This window comes from Desmodus rotundus, chromosome 5 (assembly GCF_022682495.2).
Source record: "Desmodus rotundus isolate HL8 chromosome 5, HLdesRot8A.1, whole genome shotgun sequence".
Taxonomy (NCBI): domain Eukaryota; kingdom Metazoa; phylum Chordata; class Mammalia; order Chiroptera; family Phyllostomidae; genus Desmodus; species Desmodus rotundus.
The window spans coordinates 93,961,207-93,988,179 of record NC_071391.1 but is presented as its reverse complement, the minus strand read 5'-3'; the positions used below and the strand labels follow the sequence as shown (position 1 = coordinate 93,988,179).

The following is a 26,973-nucleotide window of genomic DNA, read 5'->3' as shown; positions in this document are numbered from 1 at the left end:
GGATGAGAACAAGTTCAGATCCAGATAAGGGAAAATGGAAATATAAAAGAACCATTATAAAACTATCTCCAGGAAAACACTATGAGCCCCATCCATCCATTCATCCATCCACGCATCCATTTCCTAAGCACCTACTACATTCAAGGCACTATGCTTGGTCCTGGGTAAGAATACTCTGGCAAATAAATCAGTCCTGGCCACTGCACACTCAGAACCTGTATTTTGGTAAAGGAGTCACAAATATAAGTAAACGAATAGTTTTGTAATTATAAACTGTGATCATTATTATGGAGGAAACAAGCAGTGGGACCCAACATGAATGAGAGGGTCAAGGAAGGCCTATGAAGATGAGGAAAAAAAATTGGAGCCTCAAAACTGGGGAACAGTATGTGAGAAGGCTCTGAGTCAGGTTCCAAGGAAGTTAAAAAGGTAGTGACTGAGGAAGAAGAGAGAAGTGAGGGTCATCACAAAATGAGGTCTGAAAGTAGCTGGGGCCATGGCTTTTTATGAGCCATGGTAAGAAATGTGGACTTTATTCAAAGTAAAACAGAAAACCATTAATGATCTTCAAGCAGGAAAATGGCATGATGTGATTTAGACACTAGTCTGTCTACTACATAGAGAACAGAGCAGAAGGGAGAAGCATGAGAGAAGAGAGGTACAGCCAGGCTAAGCAATATGCCCAGTTCCCACTTGTTAAATAGAGCAAATGTAGAAAATGTGGGTAGTAGACTGAACTTTAGGCTAAATGCAAATAGGGCAGGGACTACTACTGGTCTGCACCAGGTACGAGTATGAGATCCTGTGGTACATCCATCACGTACCAAGTTTCACCTCTGCATTCTCGGTCAGCAATACATTCTGGCCCTTGATGTCCCGGTGAATCACATGATGGATGTGAAGATGTGCCAGTCCCTGAATAGGAAGACAGATCTGAACTTTAGTTCTTCACTGCTGTTAAGTAAATAACAAGGATATTCCCTGAATGTCAAAGTGCATTGTGTAGACCAAAATGTTTTTGTGAACCACATTTAGAACATACAAATTCAATCTTAGTGCACTTCCAGGAAGACATCACCCGTAACACTAAACAGACAGAAAGAAGCACCCACCCTCCAACTCCATCGGGTCAGGTATCCCCATGAGCAACACCACCATTTTCTAGCTACCCCTTGAAGACACACTATAGATTACCATCTGTATTTTTACTGCTATAACTTAATCCTATTTGTGTACATGGTGGTTCCTTTCCCACGCTATACCTCTTTCAGTGGGTAACCCTGTGATACATTTCAACTAGCCATATCCCAGGGGAAAAGTAAAGGGTGATAATAAGGTTTAAAGTTTGGCCCTGAACACTGCCTGGTTTTCCCAGCACACAGTGACAAACTGCTAACTGTCACTCAATCCCACCTCTACCCCAAGTATAAATATTCTGGCAAAGGAGCTTTGTGTTTAAGAATTTATTTCCCAAAGAGATAAACCCTACTGGGCATATAGTGCTCTTTGATGACCTTGTATCTGGAAGGAAGCCCAAAAGTATGTCTCTTTTGAAAGGTGAACCACATTTTGCATCCTAATATGGTTTAAAAGATAAAAATGCACCATTCTCACAACTCATTTGTTTGTTCCATCTTTAGCTACAACTCTAAAGCCCACCTTTGTTAAGATTATAAGCAACCTATTCACTCTGAAAGGACTTAATTAAAAAATGGCAGTGTAGACATAAGGTTTGATTTTCTTGTTTAATTTTTTGAGATTTATTGTTAGCAAGACTTTTTCTAACTATGAGTTAAAGAACACTTGTTTTTCTAGCACAGAGGTTTCTAAATAATCCTTCACTAATCTGCTTGAGAAACAGAACAGAATGTATTTGATGGCTCTGTGTATTCTTTCACCACACAGGATATGCAGTGTTATACCACAAAGCGCTGACTAGGGAAAAAGAGCACTAAAAATATATGGTATCTTAGTGCTATAGTTAGGAAGAGTCCCCCCTTTCAGCATGAAATAACCTTGAACAGCAAAAGAAGAGACCAAAAAATATACAGCTTTCCTAATTCTTCTACATTTCTTACTTTTACTACTTCAGTTCATTTTTTATTCTCCAACTTTTACAAACCCCCTTCTTACACTTTTATAGGATTATTTTAGCCACCACCCCAAGTACCCATGTGTTCTCAGACAAATGTGGTCTGGGTGCACTCCTGTTTCTTACAGGCAATAAACATGAGAAATGTCTCTTTCCCTGTGCTACTGTGAAGGATGGCAGCTTCTGCACTGACACTGCTTAAATTGTGGCTAATGGGCTCTTAACCAATATCAAACCGATTCATGCCTACTACTCTGAACAATGAAGACACTTTTGGTGGATGGAGTACCTGGGATGGATGGAATGTGTGTGTTCAACTACTCTCATGCCAAAAGTTAAACAACAATCATTCTTTCTTAGGAGATGACAAGTCCAAATATACAGAAATACCCATTCTAGACCAAATGAATCAATTTTTCAAAACTAGGGAACAGTTTTTCTGTAAGTATCTCACTCATGGACACAGAACAAGAAGCGGTCAAAGGCTGTCCTTCTGTATTGGCTATGAAAGGCCATGAGTGCCCATACTCTATAGAAAATACTGGTTTCTACCAAAATGCCGTTTGGACCATGAATGTGGAGTTGAGCTGGAATAAATGTGCTGGCTCTGTCCGTAAACATTTTGGTCTCAAGAATTTCAGTGGGCCAGCCCAAAACAGCTTTTCTACATGCTCAAGATTCAACCTTTTGAGGGATCTTAACACAGCAGCATCTGAATCTAACATCCACTAAGAAGTAAGACCATGTTTTACCACTACAGACATTATCCCTGGCTGTGTTTTTGAGATCCCAGGTTACCTGCTTGGGGTTGGCTGCCGTCCTTTCCCATAAGAGCTCACCCCTTGCCCCCCACATTGCTTTCTCTTTACCAAAAGTAACTCTCAGTAATTCCTTCATGATAAATACATACCAGTTTTTGATGCCCTGACTCTTTCAGAGGCTTTTTTAAAAGTTCATTTAGATTTTTGTCATAGGAAAAACTCCTATTCTAGATGAATAGGAGGACAAAGGAAACTTATTTCACATGCTCAGTGAGGTGGAAAACCCTTGTTGCATCTCAAAAAAGACGTCCATTAAGCTACTACATTCACTGAATAGGGGCTACTATAAGGTACTACATTCATTGAAATGAAAGACAGAACCCTGACGTTTTAATAATAAAATCTGAATATGATTATAAATAGATGGTTCTCACACTTCATCCTCACAACCAGTTTTCTTAAGGGAATTTCCTATTTTCAAGGGCTGTGTAAAATACCTAAATAAAAAGAAATTAAAACTTATCTCCATGAATTCTACATGGCATTTTTAAAGCCTGTAGTCCTCTATGAAAGTTAAATATAAATATTGGGGTAAATTTACCCACAAATAAATTTAACTTTTTTTATTAGTGAGAGAAGCGTAACAATTAGGTTCCAGTTTAACTCTACAGTCTTTACTTTTAAAATGTAGAGGGAAATGAAATCAAACCAAGTCACTTAAATGTATAATGTAAGGGTAAGTAAAGAGAAAACTGCTGGCTGACCAAAAAAAGAGAGGCCACTGGCAACTCACAGGCACTTTTCAAGTATGAGATACTAAGAACCCTCTGCCTATGCTGTCAGGATGGTTCTGCTGCTAAAAGGAATCATTCAGAAGGTGCAATCACAGTAGTTCAGAAACTTACTCTAAGACCATAAGCCACCTTTCTAAGTGGCTGTAAATAACATTAAACACTAGAACTTTTTCTCATAAATATTTCAAAAGATTTCTAATAGTTAATGCCAAAGTCCACAGGATGATTTTGAAAGCCAGCATTCAGCACCATTAATATTGATTCATAAGCTTAGACACAAGATTCCCATAAAAACAATAGCAATCACTTCTCTTCTCCATTTTGATTTTCTTTTTAACACTTGAAGATGAATTCAGGGAAACAGAAAAAAATGGTTTTTGGTTAAGTCTACTTTCTTTAGATACTTGCCAGAATATTAGATTCTTTATATCAAAACGACAATACAGTTTAAACTATCAAAGCCAGCCAGCAATACAGAGTCCTTGGTTCTCTTGAAAAGAACAACATGTACAGTTATAGTTAATGTAAAGAAATACTATGGGCAAGGAAAATTAAAATAAAACACAAGATCTATGCCTTGTCCTTACCCTCAGGATCTCTCTGGAGATATAAGCTATCCAGTCTTCTTTGAGTGTGTTCCCTTTGGTGTTCTTCACAAGGTCTGTGATGGACCCAGCCCCACAGAACTCCATAACAAGCTATAAGGCATAAAAGATACACTGTAACTATCATATCCCAATAGTCAGTGAAGTATCAGGACATTAGTATACACCCAAGACAAGTTAGAAAAGCCCGGTCTAACTCCCTTTTGCCCTTCTTAAAGATCTGGGCGTATGATCACTTTGGAGGCATTCAGACTGTTGAGAGCATTTCACCATCAAATTTATTAACTATGTAAATTCAGTCCAGGAGATTGAGAGTTTCTGAAAAGGATCTTAATGTTCCTTCTCTCTCCCTAGCATATGGGCACAGGAGGGCTATTTTATTCTTAATCAATGCTCAGTTATCAAATATCTGATACAAAGACTCCCTAACATTGTTTCTCATTTGCTAGATTCAAGCTATTATGATTCTCAATCTATTTTACATTGACTGGGTAGTACAATAGAGAAATGTTATTTTTAAGTATTACACAGTTTTAAAAATGTCTGAACAGCATGGATACAAGTGTATTTTTAAAATACCTAGAAAAAGCAATTGAGTTGAACTAAAGTTTTAACAATGATGGGATTTGGACAATGAAAGAAAAGTAACTGTTTCCCTTGTACTTTAATTTTGCAAATTTTCTACAGTGGCTTTTTTAAAAATTAGGAGAACTATTAATCTATCTTCCTGCTTTCTAAGCCCAGGACCTTTGGCATAACTAATACGATAACCATATTTCTGACAGAATCTCAGTTTCATCATCTTGAATATAAATGTGTTTAATAAGAGATAAGTTTGAGTAAAGAGATAAGTGTCCAGCCCAGAAACTTCCCTGGAATTTATTATTTTTAATTAACTATCATCACTAAAATTATTAAAAATTACTGACATAAGTTTGTTTTCTTGCAATTTGTCTCTCACTTCCAGGTGATAAAGAAAGATGTATTCAGCTGACATATTAATTAACCTCCATATATAAAGTTTTAATTTTAGTTTGCATGTTTTCAAGTTCCTAATCTCCCTGCTCTTTGGTTACACTCCTTTTAAAACATGCTGTTTTATGCCTGAAATTTAACTCTTTTCCAGACAAAGCAAAATCAACATCAAAATAATCAGTATAATGTCAACCAAAAAGGCCAAAAAAAGACACCAGACATTAGCCCTTTTTCTTTGCTTTTCTCTTTCCTCCTTCTAGAAGGTCCCTAATGCCCTTTTAATACAACCCAAGAGGAAACCCCACAAAGGCTAAGGAAACGTGTGCCCACCCAAAGCTGGTCATCATGTCCTGGAGGGCTCTTCTTAATAAAAGCACCATAATATGTTGCAATATTTCTATGATGAGAATATTTCTTCAGCATATTTATCTCCAGTTTGATTTCTTCCTCTTCATCCTTTAGAAAAAAATAAAAATAAAATGTGTGGCTTCTGAATGATGGGCATGATTTTACTGGAGTTTTCAGTCTCCCCAGCAAGGGAGAGAGATCAATTCACTTTAACCTTGTACCAAAAACTGGATACTTTGAAATGGGATTACAAGCCATGCAAGAAACACATAAGATGCAAAAGGTAAACATGAGCACAGGAAGCACAGAGCAGAGGACATTTGGGGTCCCAGTACTTGCACTAACTATGTGAACCTTAAGGAATTTACTCCACTTTTTTGGACCTCAATTTGCTCATCTGTAAAAATGGGAGAAAAAAAGAGAACTGACTGCTACTATTTCAACTAATAGAAAGGCTATTTCTTTTCAAGAATCCACCTGTGAACATAAATCACCTGGCACAGTTAAGGAGGAGAAGGTTCACCTCTAACAATCTTGAGCAACAAACAGTCTCACTGTCTGGCAAGGCCAGGGACAAATTACTGAATATAGACCAGCACCGCAGGACCAGCAGACAGCAGGCTTTAGTGAGAATCCACCACCCCAAAAAGAGAGCCAGGTGAGTCCAGTGAGCTCTGGTAACAAAACACTAATCGGTGACAGTAGGTTGTTCTAGACTCAGCTCATCCCCAGCCTCTTGTTTTATTAAAATAGATAAGCAGGGGAAAATGCACAGTTTGTATGAGAAGGTCAGAGGAGGAATGAAGAAAAGAGAGGAAGACACAGCTCTAAAAAATAAAAACAAGTCACCCTTATGACCATCAGTCTTCACCTTTCTGTCATATACGCCCCTGAGGAAGAAACTGCACCAGCAGGCTCATTCTGCCTTTTGTTGCAGACACATGACACAGAAAGAGGGTTCTGCTAAATCACTTACAAAGAGTCATGTGAAGAAAGACTTACAGGTATCATGAGAATGAGGGTAAAGTAGAATTAAAGTGAGAACAAAGAAAGAAGCTGCAGGAAAAGAAAAAATCAAACTCGGTTAGATAGAGAGAAAATAAAAAATCTTTGAGAAAAATCTGATAACCAGATTCCCTTTATTACTACATATATTTTCAAAAGGAAATGATGACTGGTTCCCTAAAACTCCCTACTTTTCTACACTGACACACTCATTCCACTTATTAGTGATGTTCTTCTGAAGACTCAGAAGTTTCTGAGCACTCTAGGTGCATATGTGTGCTTGTACGAGGAAAGAAGATAATGCATGTGAGAGTGAATGCTCACATATGCACACACACAGGAAGGAACACATTAACAGGAAGAACGTGAAAGTGAAACACACAGAGAAGAAACTTACTGTTACAGCCTAGCATTTCCTAGTGCCCTCTGACATTTCTGAGGCACTCAGAAGCCTCACAGACCCAAACTAAGTTTGTTACTGCAAGTACTGTTCTTAAGATAAAAGATGGAACATCATTAATCAGATATTAATAGAAACACCAAATGAAAAAAATGCCATTTAAAGTACAACTTCCACAAAGCCAACATGATCCTAATCCCAAAACCAGATAAAGACATAAGAAAGAAAGAAAACTACAGGCTAGTATCACTGATGAACATACATGCTAAAATCCTCAACAAAATATTGGCAAACCGCATCCAGCAATAAATTAAAAAGATCATACACCATGATCAAGTGGGATTCATCCCAGGGATGCAAGGATGGTACAATATTCGCAAATCAATAAACATAATACACCACATAAATAAAAGCAAAGACAAAAACCAGCTGATCATATCAGTTCATGCGGAAAAAGCATTTGATAAGGTACAGCACCCATTTATGATAAAAACACTGAGCAACGTGGGAATAGGGGAGCATTCCTCAACATAATAAAGGCCATATATGAGACACCTACAGCCAACATCATACTCAATGGACAAAAACTTAGAGCTTTCCCATTAAGATTAGGAACAAGACAAGGATGCCCTCTCTCACCACTCCTATTCAACATAGTACTGGAGTCCTAGCCACGGCAATCAGGCAAGAAAAAGAAATAAAAGGCATCCAATTTGGAAAGGAGGAAATGAAACTGTCACTGTTTGCAGATGACATGATAGTGTACATGGAAAATTCTATAGACCACCAAAAAACTACTCGACCTAATAAATGAATTTGGCAAAACAGCTGGATACAAAGTCAATACTCAGAAATCAATGGCATTCCTGTATACCCACAATGAAACATGAGAAAAAGCAATCAGGGAAAAAAATCCCATTTGATATAGCAACAAGAAAAATAAAGTACCTAGGAATCAACCTAACCAAGGAGGTAAAAGACCTGTATTCAGAAAACTACACAATATTGAAGAAAGAAATTAAGGAAGACACAAACAAATGGAAGCATGTACCATGCTCGTGGATTGGAACAATGAACATCATCAAAATGGCCATACTACACAAAGCAATTTATAGATTCAATGCAATCCCTATTAGAGTACCCATGACATATTTCACACATATAGAACGAACATTTCAGAAATTTATAGGGAACCATAAACGACTCCGAATAGCTGCAGCGATTTTGAGAAAGAAGAACAAAGCAGGAAGGATCACAATACCTGGTATCAAACTGTATTACAAGGCCAGTGTTATCAAAACAGCCTGGTACTGGCATAAAAACAGGCACATAGACCAATGGAACAGAACAGAGAACCCAGAAACAAACCCAAGTCTTTATGGTCAATTAATATTTGACAAAGGAGGCAGGAGCATAAAATGGAGCAAAAACAGCCTCTTCAACAGATGGTGTTGGGAGATCTGGACAGCTACGTGCAAAAAAATGAAACTCGATCACCAACTTATGCCATACACAAATATAAACTCAAGATGGATAAAAGACTTAAATATAAGTGGTAACACCATATAAGTCGTTGAGGAAAACATTAGCAGGAAAATCTCAGACATTCCACGCAGCAACATCCTCACAGACACGTCCCCTAAAGCAAGGGACATAAAGGAAAGAATAAACAAATGGGACCTCATCAATATAAAAAGCTTCTGCATGGCTAAAGAAAACAGCATTGAAATGAAAAGAGAACCAACGGTATGGGAAACATATTTACCAATGATACCTCAGACAAGGGCCTGATCTCCAAAATATATAAAGAACTCACACGACTCTACTCCAGGAAGACAAACAACCCAATTAAAAAATGGGAAAAGGACTTGAACAGACAATTCTCCAAGGAAGACTTACAGAGGGCCCAGAGACCTACGAAAAGATGCTCAGCATCATTAGCCATCAGAGAGATGCAAATTAAAACCACAATGAGGTACCATCTCATACCCGTCAGAGTGGCCATCATAAACAAATCCACAAACAAATGTTGGAGAGGATGCAGAGAAAAGGGAACCCTAATGCACTGTTGGTGGGAATGCAGACTGGTGAGGCCACTGTGGAAAACAATATGGAATTTCCTCAGAAAACTAAAAATGGAACTGCCCTTTGACCCAGCAATTCTGCTTCTGGGATTATACCCTAAGAACCCTGAAACACCCATCCAAAAGAACCTATGCACCCCAATGTTCATAGCAGCACAATTTACAATAGCCAAGTACTGGAAGCAACCTAAGTGCCCATCAGCAAATGAGTGGATCAAAAACCTGTGGTACATTTACACAATGGAATTCTACGCAGCAGAGAGAAAGGAGGAGCTTATACCCTTTGCAATGGCATGGATGGAACTGGAGAGCATTATTCTAAGTGAAATAAGCCAAGCAGTGAGGGACAAATACCGTATGATCTCACCTTTAACTGGAACATAATAAATAGAAATAAAAAAGCAAACAAAATATAACCAGAGACATTGAAATTAAGAACATTGTAACAATAGCCAGAGGGGAGTGGGGAGGAGATAGTGGGGAGAGGGGTCTATAGGAGCTACTATAAAGGACACAAGGACAAAATCAAGGGGGAGTGTAGAGGTGGGGAAGGGAAGTGTGACTGGCTGGGGTGGAGTGGAGGGAAGGGGAGAAAATGCAGACAATTGTAACTGAATGAAAATAAATAAATTAATTAAAAAATAAATAAATAAAATAAAGTACAACTTCCAAATTGTACATTACTGAGTTAGAAACCAAATATATAACAAAACATGTAATGATCTTAGAACACTGATCCATCCTCAAAATGGTGGCTTCCAGCTTGGTTCTATCTGAACTAATACTTGGTTCCAAGTATAGAATATTACAGCATATTTTATGGGCATAGTTGTCATGTGGCTTTGGAGGTAATGACTACAAATAAAAGAAGAGTCATATGGACAAGTACAGTCCATATAACAGTCTGTGCAATAATTCTCATTCAAACTCTGTATTGACCAAATGGTATTGTTTCACCTGTGATTTCAACATGGCCCTGGTGTAAGTAAAAATGAACAATGTGATACTGAATAAGTAGGATAACTACCTTAATTCTAAATGAAACCAGTTTGTAGCCTGGCTAGTATTACAGAATAACACACTTCTATTGGGACATTTCTTCAAGGAACTTTATACTAAAACACAAAGGTTGACAATTTTTATTAACATAAGGAAAAAGGAAGCAGGCCCCTAACAGAACTAGGCAGCCCAGTGCATCAGAAGCTTTACCGTATGCTTTCCACACACTCATTCACACGCACAATGTATTTCACACGCACAGTGTAGGTACACAGTGTACACATATTCATTCACACAGTGTCATTCATATGCATAGCAGTGTTCCACACTCATTCACACAAAGTGTCATTCAAACCATACTGTGTGTGCATAATGTATACACACCCATTCACATGTATAGCTATGTACATAGTGTATGTACAGTGACCACAACATATTGGCACAGGCTACAAGAACTCTGCTCTCTTCTGAGTCAGCATAAGTAGCTCCTGATGGTATCTCTTGGTTCCTGGGCAGCCTAGGACAACCCTTAAGAAGATTGTCAAGATGGATAGATTCCTAGCAAAAACCAGCACATGACTATGGCCATAAACATACTCATGTTGGAAAGGTGTGTGGTGTTACTCTTGAGAAAAAGTGCACAGTTAAACACATTGGTCCCTGAAAAGTCAAATGCCTCGCTTTCTTCACAATGGATTGCAACTAGATCATTAGAAAGTGAACTAATAATTCTTTTATTTTTATATAAATCAGTAAGTGTAAAAGGACCTGGGGTAAAAAGAACCATGTTGAATTAGAATAGGGATAAATAAAAATATTTTATATTTTTGTTTTTGTGGTTAAGAGCAGACAATCACTTGTTGATGTATGAGCATTCTTTTTTAATATATTTTATTGATTATGCTATTACAGATGTCCCATTTTTTTCTCCCCATTACTCCCCTCCACCCTGTACCACCGCTCCCGCCAGCATTCCCCCACCTTAGTTCATGTCCATGGGTCACACATATAAGTTCTTTGGCTTCTACATTTCCTATACTATTCTTAACCTACCCCTGTCTATTTTGTACCTACCATTTATACTTTTTATTCCCTGTACCTTTTCCCTCATTCTCCGCCCTCCCCCTCCCCAAATTATAACCCTCCATATAATTTCCCTTTCTGTGATTCTGTTCCTGTTCTAGTTGTTTGCTTAGCTTTTCTTTTAGGTTCAATTGTTGACAGTTTGGGAGTTTTTGTCATTTTACTGTTCATAGTTTTGATCATCTTCTTTTTTTTTGATAAGTCCCTTTAATATTTCATAGAATAATGGCTTGGTGATGATGAACTCCTTTAACTTGACCTTATCTAAGAAGCACTTTATCTGCCCTCCCATTCTAAATGATAGCTTTGCTGGGTAGAGCAATCTTGAATGTAGGTCCTTGCCTTTCATGGTTTTAAATACTTCTTTATAGCCCCTTCTTGCCTGCAAGGTTTCTTTTGAGAAATCAGCTGATAGTCTTAGGGGAACTCCTTTGTAGGTAACTGTGTCCTTTTCTCTTGCTGCTTTTAAGATTCTCTCCTTATCTTTAATCTTGGCTAATGTAATTATGATGTGCCTTGGTGTGTGTTTCTTGGGTCCAACTTCTTTGGGAATCCCTGAGCTTCCTGGATTTCCTGGAAGTCTATTTCCTTTGCCAGATTAGGGAGGTTCTCCTTCATTATTTGTTTAAATAAGTTTTCCATTCCTTTTTTTTTTAAACAAAACAATTTAGGATATTTAATGTTTGGTAGATTTTATTTAAATATAACAATTAAACTTCATTAATATAAACTTTCCTAATTTGAAATCTGAGGAAATTAGAATCTAAATTTTAGAATGTTTAGGCTGAATGTCATCATTAAAGTTCTGGAAAGGAGAGTTTAGGTAATCTACGGAAGAATACATGGAGAATACTGAAACTAATAAAGAGAACTAAAATAAGTACTTTAAAGTATAGCGCTTTCCACATAGAAGGCACTTAATAGTTACAAAATATCAAATGAACATTAGAAACCTTAAATTTTTCCTAACCACTTCTTACCCATTAATTAGTTTTAAAGTATCTTATTTGGCAAATCAGTCAACTTAGTTCAAGCAAATTATTTGTGCATACGTGTATTTTATCTTTTCTTAATTAAAGGTGAGCTCCCTGAGGATATCCTTATCTTGTTCATCTCTGTATTCCTCAGTGGACATAGCACAATGTTGTAGGTCAAATACTGTACTTAAATATTTGTGCAAATGATCAAACTGCACGGATGGACCTGAAGTTAAGTCAAGGGTCTTATACTTTTTTCTTTCATTTATTTGTTCTGCCCTTCCCCACGAGTAGTCCAAGCTAGTTGATGTTTCATTGTATTTCCGAGAGCACACTGCATACCACTTTATTATCATTTACCAGTTTACTTACAGTAAAGATAAAGTTACAAATGTCTGCCATGCAAAACTGGTCATCTGTGGTGATCAAGCCATCCCCCCTCTTCCTCTTCCTGGGGACTGTGCACGCTGCTGAGCTCACCGCAGCACTCTGGGCAGCTCCATTTGGGCTGTGCAGTGGGGAAGCTTGCTCATTTCCTTGTGCAACTCAGGACAGAGAAAACCTGATCCATAAATTCTCTGTTCTGTTACAGGCAGAGATTTATAGATCAGCATTATTTTTAAAATATTACAGAGACAGTCCATTCTACTTAGGATAGAAAAGAATAGACACCTAATTTTTTGTTTATTTCTCCAATTCTTGTTATATTGCCTGTGCTCAGACTTACACTTTTCACTGAATCAAAATTTTGAAATATTTATGTAAAAGGTTACAGCGGTCTTTGAAATTAATCAGTTCATGAAGCAATAGTTTTTTCCATATACATTCACAATTACTACTATAAATAAGATATTCACAATTTCTCCAGTTTTAATCTGAACATCTGATTTGTATTAACAAGATGTGGGTTCTAGTACAGATTTGCTAACTCACTGTAAGGCCCTAGACAAGCCATTCTAGATCTCTGCCTTCACCCACATCTAACAGGGATAATACCTCTTCAAACCTACTTTATAGGCAAGTAGGCACAGGGTTTTTTATGTGAAAATATTTTGCTAAACTTGCTAAACAAACATAAAGTAAAACAGGTAACATTTTATCATACTACTTTCTGATATTTGATTTCCTTTTTATAATTTAACCAAAATAAAGATTACATACTTTTGAACTACAAAATTTAGTAGTTATATAAGGTGAATTAAAGTAGTAAAGCTGCTCATAACAATAAACCCATTCATCCTTGCTCTCGTTTAATTATATTAAGTAATAATTATAAAAACAGGTAAAATTTTGTAAAACATCCCTATTTGTTCTATCCTAGGAGTTCTTGCCCATGTCCACAGACTGTCCGGCATCAGCCATGGCATCAGGTACTTGAACAGTCATTTTGTCCATAGACTTTGTCAAACAGACCTGGCAGCCCAACTGGGATCTATCTGTTAGCCCGTACGCCAGATCAAGCATGTCATTCTCACCAGTGATTGCGTCTAATTTCTCATACATGTGTTTTTCAAAGATGAGGTGACAGGTAGAACAAGCCAAGGTCCCCTCACATGCACCAAAACCATCAATATCTAGATTATTTTCAACCACAACATGTAGCAGAGAGGCACCGACTTTTCCTTTGGTTGTTAATATTTCACCATCACGGTTTAAAAAGTGGACTGTTATTTTATCTTCTGAGCTGCAACGTGCCGGAGCGGACACGCTGAACGGCCCAGTCGCCAGCCCCAGCCTCCCCGGACCCAGCCCAGTCTCGGAACTCCCGCCCGGGGCCCCTGGCTTCCGGGAAGGCTGCCGGCTCCTGCGCGGGGTCCTCGAGGAACCGCCACCGACAGAGTGCGCTGCCGAGGGCCACAGAGGAAGCTTGCGGGAGCCGGGCCCCGCCCCCCACTGCGGCCACAGCCAGCACTCGCGTAACTACCAGACGCACCGCAGGCCTGCTGCACGACAGCCTGGGCGAGAGGCTGCCCACGTGCTGGCGAACACGTGTGCTGGCGCCTGACGCCCTCGGGCCTGGGCAGGAGTCCCGGAAGGCCCTGGAGAGGTCCCTCTGGTTCTGCGCAGCCACGGCCAGTTTTCCATTTCTTGCTCTTGCTCTTCTCCTTCTGGCACCCCTATAGTTCGGATGTTTCGTCCTGGAGGTTCCTAAGCCTCTCCTCATTTTTCTGAATTCTTGTTTCTTCACTCTGTTCTGGTTGAATGTTTATTCCTTCCTTCGGCTCTACATCATTGATTTGAGTCCTGGTTTCCTTCCCGTCACTATTGGTTCCCTGTACATTTTCCTTTATTTCACTTTGCATGGCCTTCATTTTTTTCCTCTATTTTGCAACCACACTCAACCATTTCTGTGACCATCCTGATTACCAGTATTTTGAACTCTGCATCTGACAGGCTGGCTATCTCTACACCGCTTAGTTCTATTTTTGGACTTTGGTCTGTTCTTTCACCTTTGAGCCATATTTTTTTGTATTGGTGTGCCTGTTACATAGAAAGGGGTGGAGCCGTAGGTATTCTCCAGCGTGGGGCAACTCACATTGCTGCACTATAGGTGCTGTATGAGGGTGAGGAGCCAGAGAGGGAACAATGCATCTTGCTCAGCTCTCAGAGGCTTTCAGTCTTTTCCTCCACTACCCACAAGGAAATTGGGTCTTTCTGGTGCTGATTCCCGGGTGGGTGGGCTTGTGTACATTCTAGGACCTGTGGATGAGCATTCTTATTGGACAGTACAGACTTTGCTTTATCAATCCATTGCTGACCCCATCTCTCTCCCTCCCTTACTGGCTAAATTATTCCAAATTTCTAAATTATTCTAAATTATTAAAAAGTAAAAAGTGGAGAAAAAGACATGACAGAATTTTATACATTCCACATATTCAGACCAAGGTCAAATGACTCTGCTCTTCATTCCCCTCCCTAAAGGTTCATTATTAATTACCTATGATGCTCTGCCATTTCTTCCATGAGACACTTCCTGAGTAACAATAAAGGATCGTAACACATTTTGATTAGTTTTGATATTTTTTCTTTTTTTGTTTCAGAGTCCACCAAGTTAAAATTCTTATACATTTCATACAATTAAAAATTCTTATAGGTTTAAATTCACTGTCCACTGGTGGGAAAAGAACTTAATATACATACTGGCAAATACTGTCAGCATACTATCACGGCACAATAAATGTCCCTGAGTCTAATGGATTGACCAGTTACTTTATGTAATGAAACCATGACTTATGAACATTCCTCATCTTGCTTTTATGAGTATCGAATAGATAAGACTATTATACACCTTACAAAATAAGGAGATATCTAGTTTCTCAGTATCATTTACTAATGAGTGCCTACCCTGGAGAGAAAGCATCAGAAATGCAGAATCTCCCAATGGCTTTGAGCCAACTACAACTGGAAACCTAACTATGACTAATACTTATTAATATAGTGTTTTATGTTGTCTTTACAGTAGAGTAATAATGAACCAACTTCTGAGTTCAAACCTCCCTTTAACCATTAGTTAAAAACAAGTTTGGAGGTCTCAATCCAACATTTATATACACATACCACCACCACTAGCACCACCAAAAACAAACTCCTCATTTAGCCTAAGAAGATACAACAGAAAACAGACTCGGAGTAGGCTAGAACTGAAATTTAGTGACAACAAATTCCATATAAGAAAATAAAGTGGAACTGGAAAAAAAGTAGAAAGTAGAGAAAAAGACATGACAGAATTTTATACATTCCACATATTCAGACCAAGGTCAAATGACTTTGCTCTTCATTCCCCTCCCTAAAAAGGCCACAGTCATATATAAAAATAGTAAAATAAAATAAAATAAAGAATTAAGGTAACTTGAAAGGGGAGATGGGAAATTTTGGAAAGGTAAGACTCCCTCCTGGTTTTCTCCAGTGATGAGGCAGCTGCATGCCCCATTTAATGGCTTTAATGCAGCTGATGCCAATTAGCATTTTGGACTCCAACCAGAGGAAGTAAACTCTCAGAGAAAAGGTCTTTGTCTCAGGCTGGGAGATGACTAGTCCAGGAGTTTTCTGTTGCCTTCCTTGGCTGCCAGAGAATGGGGGATGGAAAAACATCAGCATAGTGGTAATTTTCAAAAGCAGCTATGTGTTTGTAAATGAGTCATATAACAAACCCTGCCCACCCCACCATCTGAGCACACAGAAGGGCATATTACAGTTTTTTTAATGACTCTTTAAAATGTTGTTTGAATAAACTTTTGTTACCTAAACCCTCTCTCCTTCCACTGATGGCAGGAACTCTGTCAAGAGAGACAGGCCGACGTCAGATAAGCTAAGTAGGAGAATCCAAGAGGACTGGGCAATGTTCTGAGCTAACCTTTTTTCCCCAGCATACCCCTCTACAGAATTAAGACCACTCATTAACAGCTGAACAAAAAAGAAAGGGCACTTCATTATGCTCTCTAGCTAGCTGGATTGCTAATGTGATAGGCAAATACCTCTGGCAGACTTCACCACCAAAATATATAAATTAATACACATTTAGAATGAAAGTATCAATTTTTAAAAAAGTTTACAAGACATTTTATTAGTTAACTACTGCCAAGCCCTTCTTTGTGTCACTATGAACTGGTAGAAAAATGAGAACAGATCACCTTTTAACAGGTGTATCCCCCAGCTATATCTAAGATTATTATTCATTACCACAACACACTGAATTAATCAAAATTAATTTTTTTGACTCAGACAGGCACATGAAAAGTTATACAACTTAGATTCAATGACAATTCAACCAAAGGTGAACAGAACTATGACGGAAACATTTTAGAACAAAATTAAGGTTGCAGGACCTGGCCAAAGGAAGGATTAAAAACCCAAGAGAAAAATTATAAAATTAACATAACTAAATTGAAAATCAGACATTCATGACATCTTGCTCAAGAAAAAACACTATTTTGAACCCATTTCAGACAAAAAAGACATGCACTCTAATTTTGCTACTGAATCAATAAACTTGGAATTTCAAAGCCCTAAACTTAGAAATATATTTCCTAAGGTTATGGTTACTATACATAGTGATTCCTCTTATGTATCTGGAAAAATAAACTGAAAACCTTCTGGAAAAGGTTCACCATTTTGGATGCCCTTAGGAACATTTGTGATTCATGGGAAGAGATAAAAACATCAACATTAACAGGAATTTGGAAAAAGCAGGTTCCTGCCCTCATGTGTGACTTTGAGGGGTTCAAGACTTCAGTAGAGGAAGTAGCTGCAGATGTGGTAGAAAGAGCAAGAAAACCAGAATTAGAAGTGGATCCTGAAGATGTCACTGCATTGCTGCAATCTCACTATAAAACTTTAATAAATGAGGAATTGTTTTGTATGGATGAGCAAACAATTGGTTTCTTGAGATGGAATCTACCCCTGGTGAAGACACTGTGAAAACTGTTGTAACAGCAACAAAGGACTTAGAACATTATATAAACTTAGTTGATAAAGCAGCAGTAGGATGTAAGAGAAGTGTTCCCAATTGTGAAAGATGGTCTACCATGGGTAAAATGCTATCCAATTATATCACAATGCTACAGAGAAATCACTCATGATCAGTGTGGCAAATTTGATTGTTGTCTTCTTTTAAGAAATTGCCACAGCCACCTCAGTCTTCAGCAACCACCACCATCAACATCAGGGCAAAACCCTCACCAGCAAAAAGATTATGATGCACTAAAGGCTCAGATGATGGTTAGCATTTTTTAGCAACAAAGTATTTTTAAATTAAGGTATATACAGTGCCCATTGAGACATAATGGTATTGCACACTTAACAGACTACGGTTTAGTGTAAACATAACTTTTAACGTATTTTGCCATGTATAATGCATACTTTTTTGCCAAAATTTGTGAGGGAAAAGTAATGATGTGCATTATACATTGGTAGTATTAATTCTGTACCTATATAAATGTTTTTAATTCTTTTATTTATGCTTATGTGTTAAAAGTGTAACTCTAGAAAGCAACAGCGACATCTGTACACAAAATAATACCCTGGAATATGATCATTGGTTTTGTTTCTAAATATAAATAAATAAATAAATAAATAAATAACTGAATTTAAAAATTTAAATGAAAGATTTCCCCCCTGAAAGTCTGCACCAAAAATATGGGTGTGCATTATACACAGCAAAATATGGTATATGCACTGGCAAAACAAACAAAAAATTCCTGCTACATTCGCTTTATTGCAGTGATTTGGAACAGAACCCACAGTATCTCCAACAAGGTGTGTCTGTATCTGCTACTGGGGACCCTAAAGTATGGCAACCATAAGCAGGACCTGAAACCTGGATCCTGATTGAAATGGAAAGCAAATCTACCAGGTAAAGTCCAATATGACCAAAATGAAATCCTCCACTGAAACACTTCATTGTTGCTTGAAGGAAACCAGAATATGGCAATACAAAATAGGCTTCGTTGACATAAGGATTAGTTTGAATTAAAAGTACCTGAAAAACAGCAAGTGAAAAAAAGGTACTCTGACCCCCCCCTTGAAATACAACTTCCATTTGAAAAATGTCCCTCTACAAAATGGAAAAACATTATCCCCAGAGACAGTGAGTTCAGGTCAAGAGAATTCCGTACAAGCAAACCTTTTTAAAGTAACTCTTGTCTTCCTTTAGCCTCCCCATATATTTTAGTTATTTTTCCACAATTGCCTCTCTCAGCTCACCAAGTATAAAAGCATTTGGGATGGTTTTACCACTTCCAGTGGTCATTCTTCTTGTGAAGGTTTCCATGTGTGTATGAAATACACACGTTAATTAACAAACTTCCATTTGTTTTTCTCTTGCTAATCTGCTTTTTGACCGGGGTCAAAACCCCGGTCAAAAACCAAAAGCATAGAAGCAAAAATATTTTCCTCCCCTACGTAATCAAACTTGTAATTATATCATGAGACCAAAAAGGGAGCAGTAATCCAAAAATGCTCAGAAGATTACAAAATACTATGTTCTTGACATCAACATTTTGCCATTCACAAGTGTGCAAGTATATTTAGATAACTACACATTTTAATGAGTCTACAGAAAGAAAAAGGAAGAAATGTTACCAAAGATTGTTTCTGGATTACAAACATCTTCTTCTTTAATCTACCTAATAATATTCTTCAACTGACTTTTATTTTCCTAATTGGATTTGCGGAGGGTAGAGTTAAGAGGAGTTAACTCCATAAAGAATTCAATGGAGGGCCCTGACCTGTGTGGCTCTGTTGGTTGGGTGTCATCCCACAAAGTGAAAGGTCACCCGTTGGATTCCAAGTCAGGGCACATGCCTGGGTTGCAGGCTCAGCCCCCAGTCATGATGCATACCAGATGCAACTGATTGATGTTTCTCTCTCACATCAATCCTTCTTTCCCTCTCTTTTCCCTCCCTTCCTCTCTCTCTAAAAATAAAATAAAATAAATAAAGTAAATTCTTGAAAAAATAAATCAATGGAGGGATTGAGCGAAAAAGAAAAAAAGAGAAAAAACTCATGCACACAGACAACAGTGTGATGACTGTTGGGAAGAGTGGGGATGGTGAGAGGTGGAGGAGGGTATGGGGGAATAAATGGTGATGGAAGGCGACCTGACATCAGGTGCTGGACACACAATACAGTGTACAGATGATGTGTTGTGGAATTGTGCACCTGAAATCTGTATTAATTTTGCTAAATAGTGTCCCCCCAATAAAAAGGGAAAAAAAGAGAACTCTAGATGAGTTTATTTTGAGCAATCTACATGGTCCACTTTCTCCCTGGACAAGGGTCCTCACACCGCCACCTCCCTGCTATTCTAGAGTCACTGTCAATTTTCCTGCTCCAGTTGCTTCCTCCAATGGTCATTTAGTTATGCAGGTTGATGGTACCTTGAAGAACTAGAACCTTACTGGTTAATCTGCCTTCTGCTCGGTCAATGGCATCAGAAAGCTCTGACCTTGGCTTTATAGTCATTTCTTGCTATTAGCTACAATGGTACCAATCCAGACATAAATTCTTGAGATCGGAAATTTCCACACTTAAGTCTTTCCTGGAGCATAGAAGGTAAATGGGGCCCAGAATAACCCATCATGCTGCCTTACCTTCCTGACCTGCCAGAGGATTCCTTAAAGAGACTCTTGCCTCAATGTATTCACAGCCTTCCCTAAAGTAGGGGCAAACTCCATGAAGCTTCCCACAGTGCAAACAGGAAAAGAATATGGTGCCTGCTGAATAATATTGCTATAAAACCCAAAAAATAGGCCCAAGTAAGGAATGGCACAACAAGAGGCATTGCTCTGAAGAAGGTAGGGATATCTTAACAGTACATGTTTCTGCATTTCTCTCTGGATACGTGTGCTCACATGTACAGAGCCCTGCTTACATATCAGGTATGGTGAATCAGATAAGGACTGTGCTCTGGAAAGGGTCTTTGATTAAAAAGAATGAAGGGAACTTCTGTTCCTGGCCAAGATGGAGTATAAAGGACCAGATTTACATTCCCACTCAAATAACTAAAATTAGACAAAACATATGAAAAAGTTTAAGGCACCAAACATCAAGCATTGAACGACAGTGACCTCTGAGACGTGGGAAACATGAAGAAGCCCTGCAACTGCCAGCTTACTGCCTTGAGAAAGATTCCAGATTGCAGCAAAGAGACAGGAAACATAATCAGAGCCAGAGGATTCTGAGTTGAGGAGATATAACTGAGAGGTTGCAAAGACCATGGCAGTTTGAGTTCGTAGGACAGAAGACCAAAGTGTGAGCGAGCTCTGTGATGCCCTGCACTATTCAGCAGAGCCCTGCTCAACACATTTTCATTAGGAAACTACCTAAGGTTAGAGAGAGAACCACAAAAGGATTGGGGGGTTGGGGAGCAGTAATTAGTGCTCACAAGGACAGGGAACAGTGCCTGCTACCACTGCCCAAATGAAAAAAACTCATCGTTCTTAGGAAGTTACATAGACCATTCAAAAGACTATTGCTCAACTGGTGGTCATTTGAGTCCTACACTAAATGCTGATTTAATACCAACAAACTAATCTTTAAAAAGGATCAAACTGTTTCCAAATAACTAACTGTATCCCAGAGCAAAGCTGAAAAATATTTTAAGAATATAAAATATCCAATACCCAACATGGTAAAAATCACATGTCTAGATTCCAATTGAAACTACCAGATATGCAAAAAGAGGCAGGAGCAAATATACATTGTGGAGGAGATCAACTTAAACAAACCAAGAACCAACACAGATGATAGAAAATTAGCAGCCAAAAATAATAAACCAGTGACCATTATGCTTCCTGGGTACCTGCCCACGAAGAAATGGAAGGCTCTTTTTGTTTTATATGGTCCATTACATCAGTGCATTTAGAAAGCAACAACTTGGATTTACAGATATTTTAACTCCTCAACCTGGGTGGAAGAGTAAAACCCCCTTACATCATATATATCATCTGTTCCCACTTCTCCACAACTAAAAGCATATAATCATAACTTTTGAAAAATGTATATCACACACAGTAAAAACCTTGAACAAAATTAATGTGTGTGATCCTCCTGCTTTTTGATAAGATTAAAATATTTTTATTAGGTTATGCCTGAATCAAAAGTATAAAAATTATCAAAAAAATGAAGCAAGTAATTGCTCTATGGACCATTCTTTTAGAAGTCCCAGGGGACAAAGTGGGTGGTGATTGGCAATGGAGGGTGTTTAAGAGCAGTATTTATATAATTCACTGATGGTCCAATTCTTGAAGATATTAGTGGCCAAGCAAAGATTTTTGGTATGTCTCATAGTTTTACCTTTATCTTTCCCTCACTCTTCATGTCTGCTCCTCCCCCTTCATAAGCTAGCCTAATTCTTGCTTATATTATCTGATATGTTTCATGATACAATGCAGTAGGTGAGTGAAAAAGAAGAAATCAAACAATGACCACTCAGAGAAAAGTAATTAAATCCTCTCCATGTTAACTATCTTTCAAATGTGATGGTGTTAAACCAAAATCAATAGCAGCTCTGACCTGGCTCTTGCTGGGTAACAGAAATTTGCTACAGCATACCAATAAGGATAACAGAAAATAAGCCTTAACTGAAATGTGTATACATTGCCATTTTGTTACACATAATTATCTTCATTGTGGATAATTTGCATATCTGGAAAGGGATCCCCCCTTTGTTCTGAAATAGCAGTTTCCATTCACTTATAACTGAGTTATTTCTAACATGTTTCACATGCCTGAAGAAGTCTCAGAAGATCCTCATGGAAACCACATATGAAGAACCATTCCCTTAGCTCTGAGTATTCAAAGATTGTTTCCACAGAAATGATTTAAGAAGATACTGTCTAAAGATGATGACTGAATTCCACATTTCTTCAAGTAAAAAAGAACACAGAATCAAGACATTATAGTTCCTGACCTCCTCCACTGAGGAGATTTTAGGTAACCATATTCAGGTAAGAGCATTCATTTGACTGTACCGTACCATACTGCATCCATTCACACTGTGGGGAAGGCAAGACTCAGCATCTATGTGAATACCACTCCAACACTTCTCACAACTTCCTAAATCTCTGGGATCATTCCCCACTATGGGGGTGCAAAGGAAAGCTATAATTCCCCTTTGCTTTATAAACAGCATTTGATACCATTCTGAACACAAAGCATTCCTGAAGCAACACGTGTGTTAATCTCTAGCATCACCTGCCCTGTGGCAGCAGACAGTTGGATGGACAATCCACAGTACATTTGCCAAGCTTTATAGACTCACTGCTGTATGATGGACTAAAACGGCCAAAAAAGGTTCCCAGCAGTCAAGTAAACCACCAGCCAGCCACCAAAACAGTCCACACCACAACCTATTTTCTGCCTGCCTACTATTCAGTGAGATTAGGTCTATTGCTAAAGATTGATCAGCGGTGTGAATCCTTAACTATACATGCTGTGACCTTCTCTTCATGCAAGGGCACAGTGATAAACTGTAGGTGCTTCTCTTGGGGGAAAAAAAATTGTGAAAAGATGCCAAAAACCCAGATATCAAGAGATTGGAGGGAACAGACAATCAAATACTTTTAATATGTGATTCAACTAAAAATGGTCATTCACGGCTGAGAATATTAATAGCTGTATTTTGAAGCTGTAAGAAAAGTTACAACTACCTGGGGACACACACTGATGCTGCTACAGCTTCATTTTAGTATTTTCCTTCTGAGACACATTCTGAAGATAATACCATAATACCTATTACTGCTGATATTGAGAACTATTTGTAGTTTATCAGAAAATAATTTTTCTTATGAATGTAATTTTAAAAGAGACACAGGATTATTGTTTAAAATGTGACTTTTATTGCATATAGGAATAAGTGCTTTCTAGAAAATAAATATCTAATTTTAGAGTAGAAGGCAATAATGATATTGACATAATTCAATTTAAACAGGCAAAATGAGAACAAGTTTTCACAAATTTTGAAGACATGAGTTCACACCCCACCTGACCCTTGCTTCTTTTCCTTCGTCTAGTACCCCTACCCAACTAGCAGGGAAGGAGCTCTACAGCAGTTACTGAGAGCAAAGGAAAGGTGTAGACTTCTTTTTTGTATTATTATGATCATCAGAAAGATAACTGACTAGCAAACTTTTTGTTAGTAATTGAAAGGTTTTCTTAGGCTTCGCCAAGGAAGAAATGCCAATCAGCCACAAAATTAAGCAGTACAGAGCTTTATTGGGGTTTGCGCACCGGGCGAGATCCTCTAATCCGCAGAGCAGGCCAGGAAGTCCCGCCGAAGCAGGGAATATGGTGGGGTTTTATGCACCAAATTCTGGTTGGCTCCCCTCGAGGGCTAGGGATTGGTCTCCTGGAACAAAGCCCCAATCTATCGTTGGTGGTTCCCCTCGGGCTCAGGCTGCCAGGCAGATATCCCCACACATCCTGACAGTAATCACACTTTATATTGTTAGGACCATCTACTACCTATATTTCACAAAACGGTAGTAAGTCATTTTGGTCTAAAAATAGCTCAGTAAGGATCATGTTTCTCCATCGATTTTTCCTCCCTCCACACACTTAGGCACATGAGCACGCACTGCGAGAAGGGAAACTGCAGGCAGACTCACTGGAGGAGAGATCTGATATTGGTTTGGCAACAAGAGGAGACACTCCCTGAAGAACAACACAGTCCTCCCTTTCTGGAAACCACCATCTCCCCACCTTCTAAAGGACTATAAAGCAAAACACATGGCCAGTTTGTGAGAAGCCTCCTAGGTCAGGTGGGCCACCTTGCAGTAGAGAGCAGAAAAAACCACCACAAACCCCTGCAAGCCTACCCTGAGGTCTGAGGGGCTAGATTTCTACAAAAGAATAAAAAAAAAAGAACAAGGACAATAAGCCCCACCATCCTGAACACACATACATGTCAACTTCCTCAAATGGCATCTCCTCCAAGAGGGAACAGACTTATATAAGAGACCAAAAATGCAAACCAGTTGGTTACATGTTCAGATAAATCATTTCTCCAATGAAAACTCTGAAAGGTCATTCAACAAATCAAACTCGTAAGCACAAAGGATATTATTGTCTTGAAAACTGCCCAACTCATCCAAGTCCACTTAGCAATACAAACCCCAACTTTACCATCTGCCATGATCCAAAAATGAAGGCAAGGAAGTTGCCATGTCACTTTTCTTGACAGCACTTTGACAAGAACCACGCCCTTGCATGTGCCTATCCTTTGGTACAAATGCATTCAATCAGCCCACTTCTTAACAGACACTATGTGTGTGGACACTGGGACAGGACGTGGACCTCAATGGCTAGTGACAACTAGGAAAGCACAACCGGGTGCTCTGAGGCTGAGGAAAGACTTCCCAAGGTGTGCATGAGTAGACCTTATAGACCAACCGCTAAGGGGGCTGGGAAAAGCCAGCATCAGAGATTTCCAGACAAGAGGAATCACAATGCATGCAGGATGACTCAAGAACACCCACAAGCCAGCAAAAATAATTTTGCATTCTCAGAGCCTAGACTAAGTTATCAATAAGACAAAACAAATCTGGAAGAGAAATCAAGAAAATCACCTCTTTTCTTGCCAGGCTCAGTATTAATTGGGAACCTCACAACTGTGCTCTCTCTCAATGCATTAATGTTTGCACACGTGTGTACATTCAATAGCTAATCTTTCTATTGAATACTAAGTCTTGGACTAAAAGCTGCCACACAAGAGTACTGTAGCCTCTATTTTCAGAATTAATTAGGCTGACCAGTTTCTCCACCTAATCTAAGAGACACAGTGGGGGAAAGACTGAGTTTAAAATGTAAGATTCTCTAAGGCTTACAATCCTTACAAGGAAAACCTCAAAAGAAAGGAAAAGAAATGCCTCTCAACTTAAGGGTCCAGAGTAAATAAAGGGTTAACTTGGTACTTGCTATTCAGAGCAAAGATCCCCTCAGTGGTTACTTTTAATTGAAGACAATGATATCCTTAATGACTTGGGAGAAAGTCATAAAATCTTAGATATAATATGTAACAACTACTAGAAAACTTTTGTGTTTTTAAATGGTATTTTGAACTTTTCAGATACTATAAAAATAAGTCAATCCAGAATACGCTTCCCCACAAGGGCCAATGCAAGAGCTAATGGGGTTACATGATTGCATATTATGTATATAAATTATACTATGTATAAATTAATAATATAGAACATACATATAATTGAGTTAATGCATACACATTAAATATCTATATAAGGAAAAAACACTCAAACCACCCCTTGAAAAATCTACCAGAGCTTCTAAGAGGTGCATCTTAAATACAGCAATCCTTGTGAGATTTGAATCAAACTAATTTACTCTATTTGGCGAGTCTTCACTCCTGCTATTGCTACCTATTATATTGAAATGGCCATTTCTTAAACTTAGAATGAAGAAAATTAGCACATATCCATAGGCACTGGAGTAAGTGACTTATAGTTACACAGTAAGATGATGATACTTTTAATGCACTGAAATCTTCAAGTCTGCACAGAAAACCCTATCTTGGGCTCTTGAATCACTTGTGTGTTTTACACACAGGAAATATATTTGGCATTATTCCATTATGCACCAAATCACTTTCATGCAGTTACAGAAGAGAACTTCATTCTTAGACCAGATGTTTTTGGTGTTGTATGCTGCCCAGCACACATGGAAACCCCATAGCTGTGCCCCCCCATCACAGACATGATGTCACAGTCCAGCTTAGAGAGAAGGTGGCAGCCACCCATCTTTCCTTCTACACAAATGAAGCAAAAGATGCTAAAGATGACATATAAACAAATACTGGAACTAAACCACCTCAATTAAGCAACTAATGGAAGACTAAAATCAAATATCAGTAGAAATACAGAATCTATCAAATTGGTACCACATAGTACGTAAATTTGAAGCAGTCATCAGGCTTACAAAAAGTAAGTCATATACTGCTTCATTTCACTAACTTCAGTTTAATACTTAGATGAGTTAAGATAATAAAATAATGAAAAATACCTTGTCATTTAAGGAGCACCTGTTAAGGAAAATATAATGATTAGGTAACCATTACATACAGAAGTGATTAGTGCCCACCTTTCAAAACCTTGTGGGACAATTGGAAAACAAACATAAAAAACAGCTAAATGTAAAATGTGCTTCAAGTCACACAGTACTATGAAATTACTTTCACTGGCTTGTTCTGCAGTAGTTTACAACCTAAGGGCCGCACTGTGCACAGAGTCTATGGACAGAAGAAGGACCACTGTTTGAAGAGTACATGGCACTCTTAACAAGCTTAAAGGCAGAAGTGCATTACAAGGTGATGATTAAAACAAAGTTAAATGAAGTGTA

General features: G+C 38.4%; 1 protein-coding gene and 1 pseudogene across 43 annotated transcripts in view; both read right to left on the bottom strand.

The window, feature by feature from the left end:
• The window catches only part of MAP4K4 (mitogen-activated protein kinase kinase kinase kinase 4), a 192,414-nt gene that overhangs the window by 71,326 nt on the left and 94,115 nt on the right, over positions 1-26,973 (bottom strand). For all 43 annotated transcript variants that reach the window (XM_053923629.1, XM_053923631.1, XM_053923641.1 and 40 more), the window contains 3 exons: positions 5,558-5,683; positions 4,235-4,345; positions 825-915 (listed from right to left, as the gene is read on the bottom strand). In XM_053923629.1, the coding sequence (XP_053779604.1) occupies positions 825-915; positions 4,235-4,345; positions 5,558-5,683 (328 nt within the window). The remainder of the gene's footprint in view (positions 1-824; positions 916-4,234; positions 4,346-5,557; positions 5,684-26,973) is intronic.
• Positions 9,313-25,025, bottom strand: LOC128780805 (adrenodoxin, mitochondrial pseudogene; annotated as a pseudogene).